This window comes from Anopheles arabiensis, chromosome 3 (genome assembly GCF_016920715.1).
Source record: "Anopheles arabiensis isolate DONGOLA chromosome 3, AaraD3, whole genome shotgun sequence".
Classification (NCBI taxonomy): domain Eukaryota; kingdom Metazoa; phylum Arthropoda; class Insecta; order Diptera; family Culicidae; genus Anopheles; species Anopheles arabiensis.
In genome coordinates, this window is record NC_053518.1 from 60,126,778 (window position 1) to 60,143,931 (window position 17,154).

The 17,154-nt window shown below is 39.8% G+C and overlaps 1 protein-coding gene across 3 annotated transcripts; it reads right to left on the bottom strand.

The window, feature by feature from the left end:
• Positions 1 to 8,160: 8,160 nt before the first annotated feature.
• On the bottom strand, positions 8,161 to 15,551 carry LOC120902660 (activator of 90 kDa heat shock protein ATPase homolog 1). Of its 3 annotated transcripts, none has more exons than XM_040311611.1 (4): positions 15,432 to 15,551; positions 11,734 to 12,580; positions 11,505 to 11,640; positions 8,161 to 8,984 (listed from the first exon to the last, which is right to left on the bottom strand). In XM_040311611.1, the coding sequence occupies exons 2-4, from the start codon at positions 12,516 to 12,518 to the stop codon at positions 8,850 to 8,852; spliced, it is 1,056 nt and encodes a 351-aa protein (XP_040167545.1). In that variant the 5' UTR covers positions 12,519 to 12,580; positions 15,432 to 15,551; the 3' UTR covers positions 8,161 to 8,849. The 3 variants fall into 3 exon arrangements, with proteins under 3 accessions (XP_040167545.1, XP_040167548.1, XP_040167546.1); XM_040311614.1 differs by lacking the exon at positions 15,432 to 15,551 and adding an exon at positions 15,315 to 15,407; XM_040311612.1 differs by lacking the exon at positions 15,432 to 15,551 and adding an exon at positions 14,954 to 15,295.
• Positions 15,552 to 17,154: the final 1,603 nt, after the last annotated feature.

Sequence of the window (17,154 nt, forward strand, 5' to 3'; positions counted from 1 at the left end):
AGTTCCAAAATAAACCATTATCAATCAAATTACTAATATTATAGCAACAAAGTTAATTTATATTGCAATATCAATTATGTATTTGTGCTAATAACTTTCTATAAACATCAAACAAGTAGGTCCTTAGTTCCTATGATAAACGATCGTGTGAATAATGACGCTAAATTAAGTTTTTTTATATGCTTTCCCTAACTTAAATATGATTTAAATCGTTTCTATAGTGTTCGTGAAATTGAGTAGTGAGTAAATTGCTCTCTGGAGCGCACCTACAACTCCGATCCGACTCCAGTTATAGTTAGTCCGGTTTCGATTCCGACAAAATCAGAACCACTAGAACCGCCCGAATTCGAAGTCGTCTGGAGTCAGAGTCGACTGGAGTGAGAGTCGATCGGAAGAGGAATTGCCCGAATTCGAAATTGTCAAAAGTAGAGATGGGCAAAATTAACAACAAAGCAGCTCTGGGTCCGGACGATTTCATGAAATTTCAGAACCTGTTCCGAAGGGTAAGTTCAGTCACTCCGAAACCGTCGGAATCGTCCGGAATCGTCCGTAATCGTCCGGAATCCCTTGAAATCGTCCGAAATCGTAGGAATCGTAGTCGACCGATATTAGTGAATGTGAGAAGACACATTTAATATATCTTTCACTTTCTTCGTCATTTCGTTGTGTGCACCTCGGGCCAGTATGCCCTGCTTAAAATGTTTGGAGCGTAAATGGAACCTATTGATATACTGGCCCGTTTTACGGTGTTCAAGTATTTCGAGGTGATAATTAGGGTAGCAGTGAATTAAGATCACTTCTGAAATGAAATCGGATCATATTTATTTGTATTTTCCGTTGTTTTGTTGCTCTAAATATGGACAAAAAAACTGATCCATATTTTAAAATTTCACGAACTAAGGCGCAGTTTACTTGTAGTTGGTCAGAGTGAGAGTCGACCGAAGACGAAGTTGCCCGGAGTCAAAATTGTCTGGAGTAGGTCATTGTCGGGCCGGTACATATTTAATTTCGTTTAGAGTGTTTTATCTTTTGCTTTTCACGTGCACTTCATAAACCTTTGTTTCTAAGAATAACACTTAGCGATGACAACAATACTTTGCAACAGCACCCTTATACCGTCTCCGGCCCAGACACTAACCGACCCCGACCGACTCCAAATCCAGTACACTCTGGTCGGCTTCGGTCTACTTCGATTCCGGCCGACTCGGGATGAATCCGACTCCGGACAAATACACCTATGAACGGTTCCGTGAGGCCCCGGACGATTTGGAACGGCTCCGAAATGTTTGAAGACGGATTGGAATCGACTCGGGATTTTTGCCAACTATACCCATCACTAAAATCGAGCACTTATACGTTTGAATAATTTAAGTATCTCTATCTTCGGGGTCACATGCCCGACATGAAATATTTTCAAAACAAAACTAACAAATAAAAATTTCAACACAAAAAAGGATAAATACGCATAAAACAGATAGCTACAAATCCATTACCGATAAGTTGGAAACTTATATGACAAGTTATATGAAAATGTGTCAACCATTCTTTAGAAAAAATGTCGTTATTACAACTTCTCAATTGAAACAAGTTTGGTACTAGACCAGTTGGTCTACGTGGTCCCTAATTGTGCTTAAATTTCTAGTAAACCCAGTTTAGATGCCCCTCACAAAATTTAGATGCACCCCCCCCCCCCCTCCCTTGTCCTTGTTCGGGTTCGTCTTCGAGAATGAAGATCGATGCTCACGAGTTGAGCGATCGGTGTATGTTGAGCCATGCTAGTAACACTGATTGTTGGTCAGTGTCGCCTCATGTTCTTCTGTATCTTTGTAATATGGATTTTGAAAAGCCTTTGTTAATGCACAAGGTTGAAGCTTGTGCTCGGCACCCTCTTTAGGGTTCTCGCGATCAATCAGTTAAATATAAACGATAGGAAAAACCGTCCTTTATTTGAACAATTGAATATTGTGCTGTTTCACTAAAATGACGTTCAATCAATAACCAATTCGGGCCCAGTAATATCTAGAATTCTGGACGGCTCGGTGGTCTATCAGAAGGCCGCTCCTTCTTCTATAAGGATGGGATGGTTCTTGATCCCCATCTGCAAGGTCGCTCCGTCTACGCTTGTTTTAACCATCTGATCAGCTCTCATTACATGTTGTTTACTGATTTACCGTTCACAATGTATTAATTCGTCCGACAGATTTACATGACTACGTGGGTTATTCGCCTCTGCCGCGCAGTAGAAAGAATAAGAGAAAAGAATAAGAATAGCGGCTCTAGCTCTCGCGGTGGTGGTGTTTTGCTAGCCGTTTCTAACGCATACGAGTCGATAGAATTACCTTCCCGTGATCGTTCTCTCGAGTAGATTTGTGTGCGCGTCGCCTGTAATAACGCACATCTGTACGTCATGGTAGTATACATTCCACCGCAGCTTAGCTCCGAGATATCGACTCTTCGCTCTCTACATGATTGTATCAGCAGCTTCACTCTCACACTGAAGCCTTCGGATCTGCTGTTTGTTATTGGCGATTTCAATCAGCCTAGCATAAGCTGGTCCACAGCTGATCCTTCGTCCTCGCCAGCATACTCATCAATCACGCACTATGAACCAACTGCGCGCTCACTGGCCAACAACACCTTTGTGGATGGATTTAAATTTAACGGATTAGTGCAACTTAATCACATCAATAATTCGCACGGACGCATGCTTGACCTGCTCTACGCTAACAATGCTGCAGCTAAATTGTGTTCGCCTGTCTTTCCAAGTGTTGTTCCGCTTGTACCTCTTGACTCCTACCATCCGGCGTTAGACTTCAATATACGTATTAACTCGTCGACCCGACGCAATTCGACGACTCGACAAAACTCGACGACAACCGCATTTTATCGTTATAACTTTGCTAAAGCTGACTATGTGAAACTGAACGACATGATATCAATGTTTAACAATAGCTTTCATTGTTCCAATTTTATTTCACTTGACGAAGCAGTATGTTCATTCTCGTCCTTCATGCTGCAAGCCTTTGTTGTATGCGTCCCAGTTCAGCGTCCTAAACCTAACCCCCCCTGGGCGGACCGCACACTCAAACGACTCAAACGTGTAAAAAGAGCTGCTTATCGTCACTACCAAACGCGCCGCTGCCAAAGATCTCGCTCGATCTACTTTGACACGCATTCTTTATACTGCAGCTATAACAGGTTTCGATATCGCAGATATTTGAGTAAAATTCAACGTAACCTCTGCAGGTGGCCTGACTCGTTTTGGCGCTTCTACAACAGCAAAACAAAATCCACGCATACACCGAAATCCATTACGTACAAAGGAGCAACAAGTGCCAACACTAATGAAATGTGCAATCTCTTCGCGGATCGCCTCGCAGATTGCTTTTCACCGGCCATGAATGATACCGATACCATTGATGCTGCTCTCGTCAACACTCCGGCTGGCGCAATTAACATGAGCACTCCTTTCATCGACAGTGAGATCGTTTTATCTGCCCTAGCGCAACTAAAGCCTTCCTTCGCTCCTGGACCCGACGGTATTCCTTCTACCGTGCTGAAACGCTGTCAAACGACAGTAGCACCTATCCTTGCAAAATTGTTCAATGCATCGCTAGCCAATGGCTACTTTCCCAAAGCATGGAGGAAATCTTGGATGGTTCCTATTTACAAAATGGGCGACAGGACAGATGTCATCAACTACCGGGGTATTACATCCTTGTGTGCCATTGCCAAGGTGTTCGAACTAGTGATATACAAAAATCTGCTACATGCATGCCGCAGCTACCTAAGTCCGTATCAACATGGATTCGTGCCAAAAAAGTCGACTACCACGAACCTGGTTGAATTTGTAACCTATTGCACTAGTCAAATTGATGCCGGAGCTCAAGTCGATGCAATTTATACAGATCTAAAAGCAGCATTCGACTCTCTTCCGCACGCAATTCTTCTCGCTAAACTCGATAAGCTAGGAGTTCCCAGCCCGCTCGTACAGTGGCTTAAGTCGTACCTAATTAATCGCACATACATCGTGAAAATTGATAAGCACATGTCCAAAGAAATAGTCAGCAGCTCGGGTGTGCCACAAGGAAGCAATATTGGCCCGCTTCTCTTCATATTGTTCATCAACGATGTTACCCTCGCTCTACCTCCCGACAGTATCAGTCTGTTTGTCGACGATGCAAAAATTTTTGCGCCTATTCACAACACAGGTGATTGTACATTGCTGTAAGACTGCATCGAAATTTTCTGTTCGTGGTGCAAGCGTAATGGACTGACTATCTGCAACGAGAAATGCTACTGTGTGTCTTTTAGTCGATGCAGGAGCCCAGTCACTGGTACCTACCTCATAGACGGCACTGCAGTTAATCGAAAGAATCATGCCAAAGACCTGGGCGTTCTGCTTGACTCTAGTTTGAACTTTAAACAGCATATCGATGACATTGTAGCCAGAGGAAATCAATTACTTGGCGTGGTTATCCGGACAACTAATGAATTCCGCAACCCCATGTGCATCAAAGCTGTGTACAACTGTATCGTTCGTTCGGTTCTGGAATATTCGTGCGTAGTCTGGAGCCCAACTACCGCTTCTTCAATTGCTCGACTTGAGCCGATTCAACGTAAGCTCACGAGATATGCCCTACGCCTACTTCCCTGGCAGGATCGCAATAATCTTCCTCCGTGTGCTGCGCGGTGCCGTCTTCTAGGCCTTGGACCTCTTTCGGTTAGAAGACGCAATGCACAGTGTTCTTTCATCGCTGGATTGCTAAATGGCTCTATCGACTCATCGCCATTGTTGCATCGAGTCGATATCTATGCACCATCCCGAACACTTAGGTCTAGAGAAACTCTACGGCTCGCTCAACCCCGTTCCAGTGCTGGTCGGTAAGACCCTATGTTCCGCATGTCGGCTGTCTTCAACACTGTCTCGGATTGCTTCGACTTCGACATCTCAACTCAGTGCTTCAAGGAACGTCTCCGGCTTTTGCCGTGGCCGCAGTGAATTGCGATGCAAATCTTGTTTTTGCTATGTATTTTTTTTTTATTGAACTGTTACATCTTAATTAGGCCATACGGCCCGTTGAAGATTAATAAATAATAATAATAATATCCCATATTATATGAATTCTAATAAGGGCAATTATATTTCTTAACTTCCTGGGTTCTTATATGGGATGGGACGTATGGGATCTTTATAAGTTCCAAGGCCTACGTGGGGTTAAGCACAGGTTCAGAATCAGGACAGATCATGGGACAGGAATCAAGGGTCAGGACATATTCTGAGTCAGTTTCTTCTTAACTATCGCTGGCGATATTTTTTCTAGACTTCTTCTATTTTAACATCTAGTTGACCCCCGGTTGATATTTATGCAAGAAGTCTAGATATTGTCCATCCACTGAATTTAGCCATTCTTTTCGCCCTTTTGCAGATAATGCTGGTTTTGTATCTTCTCTTATTTAAAACCAAGAGTCTCAACTAAATCTTTCGGTAATCTGCATAGAAAAACCACCGATCATCATAGGACACCAATCAATGTGTCTATCAATATATATATAGTTATATATATATATATATATATATATATATATATATATATATATATATATATATATATATATATATATATATATATATATATATATATATATATATATGTAGATTAAGTGATATGTATGTGCATCTGTTAAGCGTAGGGCTTTCGTGGTAAAAAGAATTTGTTGGTTAAGTTCTGTGTCGCCTAATGAGAACGACAACGGGACAATCTCTAAAATGATGTGCTCTACCAACCGTCTGAAGCCTTTTAGTCTAAAACGACGTAAAATAATATCTTAAATAAATCATATCTTTCTGCAGAAGATAACAAGCTCTTATACATCAGTAGATAAAAAGATAAAGTTCTTCATTTAGTTCTAATTAATTTCCTTTCAAAAACTACTGAAACTAACACTGTATGGAAACAGTAATAATACGAACTTGTCTAATTGTGAGCATGTTCCACAAATACATGTTTAATGAACTGAAGAAGCTCACGAAATTTATGTACTCGGCCATGTCTTGTGTTCTGTTATCGCTATTCCGTTTCTCTCTTTTGTAGACCGTAACCAGCAATGTAGAAGTGACTTCAGTTGTTCTGGACAATAAAATTATTTATGTTGCACATTCGCATTTCCACTTCTACGTGGCTGCGTATAGCGTATATGTGCGTATACTTAACGCAGGGTGTAATGGAGCAGGATTATCAGACACAGTCTTTCACCAATAGCGAGACATCGAATTGTTTCTTAGTGTAAAACTTTACCACTTTGGTCAAGAAGTTATGGCGATGGCGAGATACTGGAATGGTTACTAGAAATGGATATATCAAAATACTGCAGACGAAACTTAGAAAAATTACACTTTCAGTATTTTTGCATGTGTGCAAAATGGCGAAGTATCTCTTTAGATCCACACTAGTGATGAGAATAGTTCCGAAAATTGAGGAACGGAACGAACCTGCCAATCTGGAGAAAAAGAACGGAATGCGGAACGCAGGTTCAATGGATCGCAGGATGATCTGCCATGGTTACGCTTTTTTCAGTTGCTCACTTTATATATGGTTAACTTGAAAGTATTCATTGAATATTGTGTATTATATTTTTTGTGCAGTAATCACACAGTTACAATTAAAACAAAGCTAAATAATAGTTTACTGAATGTGTAAAACTATTCTTCTACTAAAATATAAACGCTTAACTTAAGCAGCCCGCTATACAGTTCCTTTTTCATTAAAAGGTTAGGGCATTTTGATGTTTTTGTTTTTACTAAAATTAATCATTATTCCCTTTTTATACTTCTAAATAAAGAAGTAAATCAGAAATTTGTTGCAACGCATATGAAATTTTGATGCAAAATCAAAAAGCTTACAAGTTTAATCGGCTTTTTAAATTTCGTATGGTCTAAATTACACTACACTGATTGAATTAATATTTCTTAATAGAAGCAGCTAGCATCGAATAACATTGGTTTATATAAAATACATAGACTGTGAAGTTGTTTCTGTAGGGTTGACATTATACTGTACGGTGAACTACCCGCATGAAAGTGTCCGGTAGTGCACTTTAATTGTCCATAAGAATAGCGCTGTTTCACGGGGCGATAAACAGCGTTAAAGAAATTATTGCGGAAGGCTAAACGTGTCATGCACCCTACATATTTAGTTTCACAAATAAGATCTCAGGTAAAAATTCAAACGAATTCATTGGAGATGCATGCGCAACGAAGCAGCTTAGCACCAGACACATAGCAATTCATTGACTACCACAATGCCGTCCAAATAACGCACCTATACTGATAACATCCATATGGCAGAAAAGAAACATTTCATTCATTGCGCTTACCGTTAGTTCAGGATTGTCTCTTTAAATTTTGGCGATTAGCTTCCCACCCACAAATCTCAATCCTTCTCTGGCTTCACGGCTCAGGTGTTGTACCGTTATCTCTTTGACTGAGAGAGTATGGCTTGCGCTGTTATCACTCACATAGACAGAATGTGTGTGTGTGTGTGTGTGTGTGTGTCCATACTAGAAAGAAGCAAAAGAGAAGAGAACGCCGTTCTTTACCGGAACGAAAAGAACGCTGAGAGAAACAGGTTCAGATTTTACCTGCTTCCTTTGTACGTACCAAATCGGCCCATCCTATGAAAGAGAGCAGATGATCGTGCGTTCCAGACTGGATCGAAAAGAACGCTGAGAGAAACAGGTTTAAATTGAACCGGCAAACCGGCTCATCAATACAAAGAGAGTAGAATGTCGTGCGTTCCAGGCCGGATCGCAAAGAGCGCAGAGAGCAACCGGCCCAGCACAGATCGCCGAGAACGCTGAGAGCAGCCGGTTCAGATCGGATCGATAAGATCGTTGATAACAGTCGGTTCAGGTCGGATCGCAAAGAACGGTGGGAGCAACAGGTTCAGTTTGAACCTGCTTGGGTTAAAAATAAGGATCGCGGTCCGGATGCTTGCATGCTGGAATGGATCGCACCTGGCAGGTTCGGAACGCAACGCGCATCACTAATCCACACATTATTGAATCGAATTAGGCTTTCAACTACTAAAACATATAAAATAGGCGAATGACTTTGTTCTTTCCGACGGTAAACTACATGTGTAATAAATATGCGATCAGTTACTCAATTGGAACTGTTACTCATTTACTTTTTATTAACTCGAAAGTAAAATCTCCTCACAGGCAGGCCCCCCTGCATCACAATGCCACGCGAATTCCCTTACGACTCGATGTTACTGTTCATAGTGGGGACAGCATCGATTTGCTATGCTATGGGCTGTTAACATAAATTAAAGCGATGATCAAACGAACCATTCTGCAGCTTCCTTTCCTACTATTTCTTGGATGCGCGAACGAAAAAACGCAAGAGCTGACAAAAGTTCCCCATGCTCGTTATGGCTGTATTGCAAAAATGTCCACTGCCGAACTCACACGCACTGTTGCATTCGGCGCGATAATTGATTGGGAACAAATGTTGAATACTAATCATACGGAACGCGCACTTTGCTTTTCTGTTGCTGTCTAGTTACTACGACTTGCAAACAGTATTAGTGCCGTCGATTCATCCTTTCCAGCTATGGTTCGATGCCGGGAAAGCAAGCATCAATGCTGTGAGATCTTGCATGATTACTAGCATATCCACAGCGAGAAGTACTGTTTGGAGGAGATGTTTGCTTGTTAGCCGCATATTAACGATGTCTACATCCACACGAGCTGCTAAGAAGTTCGTCAAGACAGAGCCAGCAAGCCAGAAGTGCATATGGTGGTGGTGTTGTGTGGCGGTGATTGGTTTTAGCATTCGAATGCTTTTAGCAAAGAAAACTTCCGAAACCAAAGGCAGAACGAATGCTATTCCAGTAGTAACGTTGCCAATTCTGTTTAGTCGTTTCGAGCTCCGCCGCCGGAATCATCGTTTGGGTCAGATTAAGCTCTGTGTGGTCCTCCTGGAAAGTAAAGCAAATGTTTTTTATTCGAATATATTTCTATGCAATGCTCGATTATTCAAGAAGTAGTTAAACATGACGAATGTCATTTATTTTGAAAGGAACTTTTGGTTCAGAAACCAGTTATCTTAAATATTTATTTATTTATTTATATGTTTATGATAACGATGTTATCTGTTTATGATAAAATATGATAATCTTACAACAAGTATAATACAGAAGTTAAATAATTTATAATAATCCATTCCAATCTCTTTTTGTGTTACAAAGTTAATATAGGTGACCCCCGACATACGACTGTAATTAAGACCGAAAATAGACACCAAATCTATATAAAAAAGTCACATGTCCAATATCAGTCAATACATAGATTATAACAAAAGTTAAAGAGTACAAAACTATTATATCGTGTATTTTAAGTACAAGCATTTCCAAGGATGTATTAATTTTCTTACAGAAGTCGTGAAGATGATATACAGGGTTTTCCAAGTCACTTTCGAATGTGCACATAATTATTCACCGCCTCATCTTAGTTCTTCAACAGCAATAGTGTTGCTTCAAAATGAAATTTCAGTTTTTACACATGATTTTCAACACATCACAAAGAACTGTCATACTCAATCCAGCTTGAGACGTGTTGAAAATCATGCTGAAGAAGTTAAAATTGATGGAAATGAAATATCAGAGTGATGTGGAATAACATTTTGCACGCGTTGAAAAAAAAGACAATTTGAAAGTGACTTGGAAAACTCTGTAAAGGATTTTCCAGGTCACTTTCGAATGTGCATATCCTTATTGATCACGTTTTTCAACGACTCTAAGACGTCTTTCAACAGCTGTCGAATGATAAATAAAAAAAATCCGTTATTACACATGATTTTCAACACACCACAAATAACTGCCAAACTCATTCTAGCTTGAGACGTGTTGAAAATGATATGGATTAATTGAAACATTATTGTGATGCAAATACAACATTTGACAGCTGTTGAAAAACATCTTGCAAGCAATGAAAAATTACATTGGAAATTGACTCGGCAAAATTCTGTTAATATTAGACATTAGGAAGTTAAGAAATCTTCAAAATGTGTAAGTAACGATTATCAGTGAGAAATTTGAAAAATGAAATGAATCTTCACAGCACTGTTAATGATGATTGTAATAGATCCAAGATTTACCAGACCTACAGAAATAATTATTACTTTTCTTCCTTTTAGTTATAGACAAAATAGTATCCAATAGTTGATAAATAATTAAATGCAAATTGTTTTCGCCAAGCACAAACATAAAACATAAAAAATAAACATTAGAAAAGGTTTAAAAAATAGCAAAACAGTGAGCCAAAATAGTCGAACAAATAAAAAAGATTAGTACAAAGACAACGATTTTGTGGAGATTATTGCTCTTATCCTTTTAGATAAGGAATGACTGAGCACGTGTTAGGGTTCCTCAATGCAAAATAATTTGTCCTACGAAAGTAATGAGAAGCGACACATACGAGCCGATGTATGTTATTTTCTGACCTTCAGTAAGAGTCTATACAATGCTCTAACTATATGCAAGATTCAAATAATGGCGATTGTTATACATATTTAAATATCTATCAAAATGTTAAAATGTTATTCACATGTTAATGATATCTATGAAAAAGATAAAATGTTATTCACATAGGGCAGTAAACAACTTGATTTATTTGATTCGGGTTAATTTTTTTAATGATATCAGCCAAACAAAGGTCAAAATTGGTAGGTAAAAAAATATCATCACGAGCAAATGCATGAAGCTTTTTCACTTTAGCTAAAACTATGTATTACATGTAAAGCTCTCACTCTCGTCGTAAAGTCGCATGCAAAACTTGCAATAAATTTACTGCATCCAGACTTTAATCTCTTCTCAATACAATATTTTGAATACTTCTCCGACTTCTTTTGTATTAGTCCTTCATTTCAAAAGTCTTATTGCCGTCTTGAAACAATATAAATATCAAATACGGGGATATTGAGGTTGAGTTCGACCTCACTGATTGCCTCGTCATTTCATTTTACTATAATTAAGGTTGAATGAGTACGACGTTGTAAAATGTCATACTAAAATATCTTCAGTAATTAATTCAGTAATTAGTATACTAATAGTTTCCTCCCATCAGGCAAATCCATTCGCGGACCGGATTGAATGCTGCGACGGGCCGCACTTTGCCAACCACTGTGTTATAAAATATTGGAGCGTTTTTAGTTAGAAAACATGTTCGCATATTCCCATATGACTATGCCACATATTTATCGCAACTACCGAATGATAATATATTCTCAACTCAGATACCGCCGACAGAAGTCGCTAAACCATAATTACTTTGACATCAAAAGGTAGATGAATAATAAACAAAAATTATCGACACAAAATTCAATTTAAATGCAGCTTCAAGAGAATGAAATTAAACAATTGAAATTTAACTACTATTTAGTACTAAACTAAAACTAAGCTAAACGAAGGTGAATGAACCATTACTTAAAACAAACATACCTTTTCCTCCAACTCCATCGTGACGGTTGAATAATGTCCCGAAGGCCACTGTTTGTATCGCCAAGTTTGAACGATTTTCTTATTTTGAACAATTTCCTCAAACTTGCCAGAAATGTTACCTCCAAAGTAGACGAAGCTAAAAAGGAGAGAGAAAAAAAAACACACACACAGAACAACGGTTAACAAGTTGTGTTCGGTTTCCCAAATGTGCGAGAGGCTCTACACTTACTCTCCTCCCTTGAACAGCTCGTGTTTCACGTGGCCACGGGTGAATGCGGTCACCATGTCCTCCCGCGTAAGCGCATCGAACAGTTCATTCGCCCGGCACTGGAATTTCTCAGTCGTCTGTAGCGTCTTCAAGTCCAGCTTGCAGCCGACGCTCTTCTGTTTCGACGCGTCCGGCGAACTGGTCACCGTTTCGAGGTCGATCTTCTTCTTGTTGAACCCGCTCGCATACACCGTCTCCTTGTCCTTCTTCTGCGGCGCCGTCTCGGTACCGTTCATCTCGTCCTTTTTCGGTAGTATCAGCCCCTTGGCAAAGTCCGCCTTCAGCTCGCGGATGTACGTATCCAGCTGCTTTCTCAGCTTGTCCCGGCCGATGTTGTACATGAACAGCTTCAGCTTCTCCGATGCCGGGTTCGAACTGTCCACCGACACAGTCAGCTCCACCTCGTCCACATCGTTCTCCTCGGACAGGTTTGGAATGCTCACTTTACCCGTCACCTCCTCATCGTTGAACCGGCCCTTCCACAGCAGCACTATGTTCCACTCGTAGAAGAATATCAGCTTGCCTTTTCGGTTGTTGGCCGTCGCCTCGCCGTCCAGCTTGTCGATCTTGGTTACCGTGCATTCCAGGCCCGATTCGGCAATCACAAACCCGTCCAGGAGGACCTTTAGCTTATCCTTCGACCACGGTGTGGCGTTCTTCTCTGTCCAGTGCCAATTGTTGACATTTGTCGCATCCGGCCGTTCCTCCACAATCCAGCGTGGATCGCCTTCGCCCCATTTAGCCATTTTGTCTATTTGTTTTCGGGAAGTGAACGAAGACCGCAACCGTCGCTTACAGTCGATTGGACCTACAGTAAAAGCGTTGCTGTGGTTATTTAACGTCGCGGCGAACCAACAATGCACGGTCCTTTTAGCTGTCTAGGAAAATGTGAGTTTTGCACGGACAAATTTAACGCTACTCAAATCCCCGTGTCGTTAGTGTGTGTTTAATCTGACGCGCGGCTGTTTCTAGACTTAACGATACTTTGCTTCCGACAACGACTCACAGCGGCTTTCATTGGCGAATAGAAGCCCGAACGAATGCAAAAATTTCAAGATTTTTCTAGATTTTTCGGCTTTTCCATGCTTGGGGTTAGGCAACCGTCAAACCTGTGTCGCTCAAATGTCACATTGACGGTAGATGGCACAGTGGACCAGAGTGACCAGAAATACCGATTTATCTGTATTCCTACCGATTTTTTATATGCCTACCGATTCACAGATGACCGCCCTAAAACTACCGATTTTCCATTTATCCTACCGAAAATCACAGATATTTGATATTTCAGTCGTTTAAGCTTAATCTGTGGCGCTTGGGATGCTGTTTCAAGGATTGCTAACCTCATTTGTTTTTTATCGCGCTGATTCACGTTTGTTTGCCTGGCACTTTTTATTTTTATCCGTTTAAATTTAATGTTCATAATAAGTAGAAAATGTCAGTTGCGTGGATTCCGAGAATTGCTCACCAAAGAAAATCATTTAAATTTGAATTTGAATCTCGCTGTTTGCGGTTAAAGCTTACCCGACAGACAAAGAGAATGAAATTTAGGGGGGCGTAGAGGCGAGGGGTAAGTACCCAAGTGCCACAAATCCACTAAACGTCCACTGAACGGCTTCTAAACGACTCAAGTTCTCTACCTAAACGGAATATAGAAAGACTTCGTTTAGCAGACGGCAAACGACTCATGTATTCTAAAAATAGCAAAAAAGCTGGTGGCGCCATCTGTTGGTGGAATACCCAACCAGTTGAGCTTCATCGCTTAGAGGAGAGCTTTCTCATTTCCTCTGTACTGTTGTATGGTTTCACATTGAAGTTATGCATCGCTAGAACTAGAACGGCGATACGAATGTTTAAATACTAAACTCCAATGGAAACCATCAGCACTGAAGCAAGTGAGATTTGAGTAATGGTCGTTGGTGTTGATACCCACGTATCTGACCACACGACCATTCATATAGATTTTTGCTCGGAAAGTTAGAAGGCTATATAGGTCATGATAAATTGAAACTTGTCGAAACACATTGCAAGAAAAGGATAGCAATATAATGATGAGTTGTAATACGCCATCTATTGTTCAAACCAATGAAGCTGTGGAGTTTTCATTTTTTTTTCTATGGATATTCAGTTTTCTAGTCGTTTAAGCTTAATCTGTGGCGCTTGGGCAGAAATTGCTCTTTTGCGTAGTAAATTGATCATATCTTCTGTTTTAGTTATTGAAATAACTAAATAAATAAAATTTTCAAGGAAGCTTGAAGTCAGGTGTATCTTGGGGACCGCCTGTATATGAAAAATAATTTGGAAAATTCCTATTTTTTTATACTGGAAAGAACAATTTTATGCAGCTTTCCTGAAAATTTGAAGTTATTTCAATAATTAAAACAGAAGATATGATCAATTTACCATCCAGAAATGCAAACTCCCATACAAAATGTTTGAGCTACCCGGGTAGGTGGTCATAGAATTGAGGGTGAATTTTTGGTCATAGAAAAGAAGTGGCTTAGTGTGAAAAACTGATACAAAACTTTTCCGTTTCTGGTGCAAAACTTTTGGCGTCACTCGTGAACTATTATTCATCTTCTTATTAGTGTGCGTGTGGTGTGATGGCCCTTCAGTGCCCTTCGTCGGGGATGATGAATATGCGTGTGCTGGTTTCTGCAAGAAAGTGTACCACTACAAGTGTGTTGGTCTGGCCAACAGCTTTATCAAAGAGCTCAAGCGACCAAATTCTCAACTCTTATGGATATGCAAACCATGTAGAGACTTTTTTGAAGGCTGTTTCTCCACGTTGATTAATGAATTGGATTCTCGCCTTAAGCTTCTAAAAACGTTGTTGGTCAGCTCTATGAAAAGTGAAATCATGGATAAGGTCGAAAAACACTATAAAAATACACACTCTACACACACCACTACACCTAACGTTCATACTAACATGGATATTGCACCACCACTACTCAACCGTAATGATATGTTATCGTGTGGCACTCCGGCAAAAGCAGCTAAGCGTAGACTCGCCGATCGCTCTCCACCAGGCCCCCCACCCTTACTAACGGGAACGGGAGGCACCTCTCCTTCACTCGCCACAAGAACCGTCCCAGCTAGAGAGCCAAGATTTTGGTTCTTTCTCACACGTATCGCTCCCGAAGTTACAAAAACACAAATAGATGAACTTATCCAGAAGTACCTGGGAACTGCCGATTCAGTTATCTATCCCCTTCTTCCTTTCGGGCGAGATGAAGGGTCACTAACTTTCATTTCGTTTAAAATCGGATTGCTCATGAGTCTCCGCGAGAAGGCTCTTTCCCCTTCAACGTGACCGATTGGTCTAGTGTTCCGTGAATTTATTGATCGTCGTCAGAGTCAGTATTTTTGGCGTCCCACGGGGAAGTCTCAACAACCATATCAGCGATCAACAGAAATGCACGATCAATCCCAACAACAAACAGTAGCACAAACAGACACAGTTGCCTCATCGCATACAGCACCGATCAACTCGATATGCGACCGGGTAACGATCCAATAACACATTTGTCTTTACCACTGACCCGCCAAGATAGCACTAAATGTCCTCTTGATGTTTATTATCAAAACGTTAGAGGCTTGAAAACTAAAGTAGATGAACTACGGTTGGCCGTGTCTGATAAACAATACGACGTGCTTGCCTTTACTGAAACATGGCTTGATGATACTGTCCCATCTTCTTCTTCTTCTTCTTCTTCTTGCGAGCGAGAATGTATCCTCCTATGTTGTTCAAACTCTTGTTTGAAACAGCATATTCAGAGGCTTACTCTCTCTTTTAGACTTCGACTGTCTAGAGTCATATGTCTTTTGGTTCGGGAGCGTATTTTCTTTTTCCTATTTTTTTTTTTGTGCTGTGTTGTTTGCTATTTCATTCTGTCAGTTGTTTAAATGTATCTGTTTATAAGTTGGTGTATACTTCTTGTATTAAGATTTAAGAATATATTTTCTTTTAAATTTCGATGTTGTTTTCTTTCATGAAACGGATAATTTCTTTTATCGTTGTTCCTGTTTTTCCTTTTCAATTGGATATAAAATTATTCCAAGATATGAGAGGGTTTGAGTCTCTTTGATTTTTGTATTTTGTGCAGTAGAAAATTTTATGGCGTCCCGTTTCCGGAGTATGGCAAGTTGGACAATCACCTTTTTCTTCGATCTTCATTTTAGCTAACCAATATCTCGACAGGTCATGGCCAACCAGTAATTTATTTGTTGTTTTGATTTCATTTGCGCTTAGTGGGATTTCGTCGTACCAAGGTTTAAATTGGAATTCTTTATGAAATTCTTCTAATTTCTTCCCTTTCTCTCTACACTCTGCTGTGTACCAATCTTCAGTTTCTTTTCTCATTGTGTTCTTTATGTTGATTGTTGTGTCACTTATTCGTAGTTTGTTTTCAATTATATTTTCTGATGAGCTTCCTTTTTTGGCCAATTGGTCGGCTTTCTCATTTCCGGCTATGTTTATGTGCGCTGGTATCCATCTTATCTCAGCATTGAGTTTTTCGCTTGTTTTTAGGATGTTATGTGTTGTTTCGTCTATGTAGCATTTCTCTTGTGCTTCTTTTAGGATATAGCATGCTGCCTGGCTATCTGTATATATTGTCGGATTTTTTATATTATTTTCATTTGCAATTTGTAGGGCTTTTTCAATTGCTGTTATCTCTACAGAAGTTATTGGTACCGTGTTTTTAGCTTGAAGTGGGATGCTATATATTGGTTTGGTTTGTTGTGTGGTTTTATATAGATGCCAATTCCACATTTATCTTCTATTTTGCTTCCGTCTGTATATATGATCGGTTTCTTTTTTTTTAGGTTTCTGATTTGTTGTTCAAATTGTTGTCTCAATATTATTTCTCTATGAGGAGTATCTTTTGTAATTTCTTCGTCTGGTTTAAGATGAATTGGGATTTTCACTTCTATGTTATTTATTTTTATTTTTACCATTTTTTCAATTAGTTCCCTGTTTTCGGTAATAATTTTTTCTACGTATGTTTTGTTTTTTTCTGTGATTCTGTTTATGTTGGTTGTTATTTGGTTCTGATGGATTTTTGAATATGTTATTGTCTTTAAGGTTTCTTTTGTTGCTATGTATTTGCTTCTTATATGTAGTGGTACTTCAGCAGCTATTGCCATTGGGGAGTTGATTGGTGTGGTTTTAGTGCAGCCTGTTATTTTTCGTAAGGACTGATTTGCTATTGTTTGCAATGATTTTTTTAATGTTTTTGACGCATTTCCAGTGTAGGATGCCCCTTGTTCCAGTATTCCTCGGATTATGAATCTGTGTACTGTGATTGTTTTCTTCGGACTCAATTTATTGTTTTTATTGCATATGCATCTTATTATATTTAATCTTTTCCTGGCTTTGCT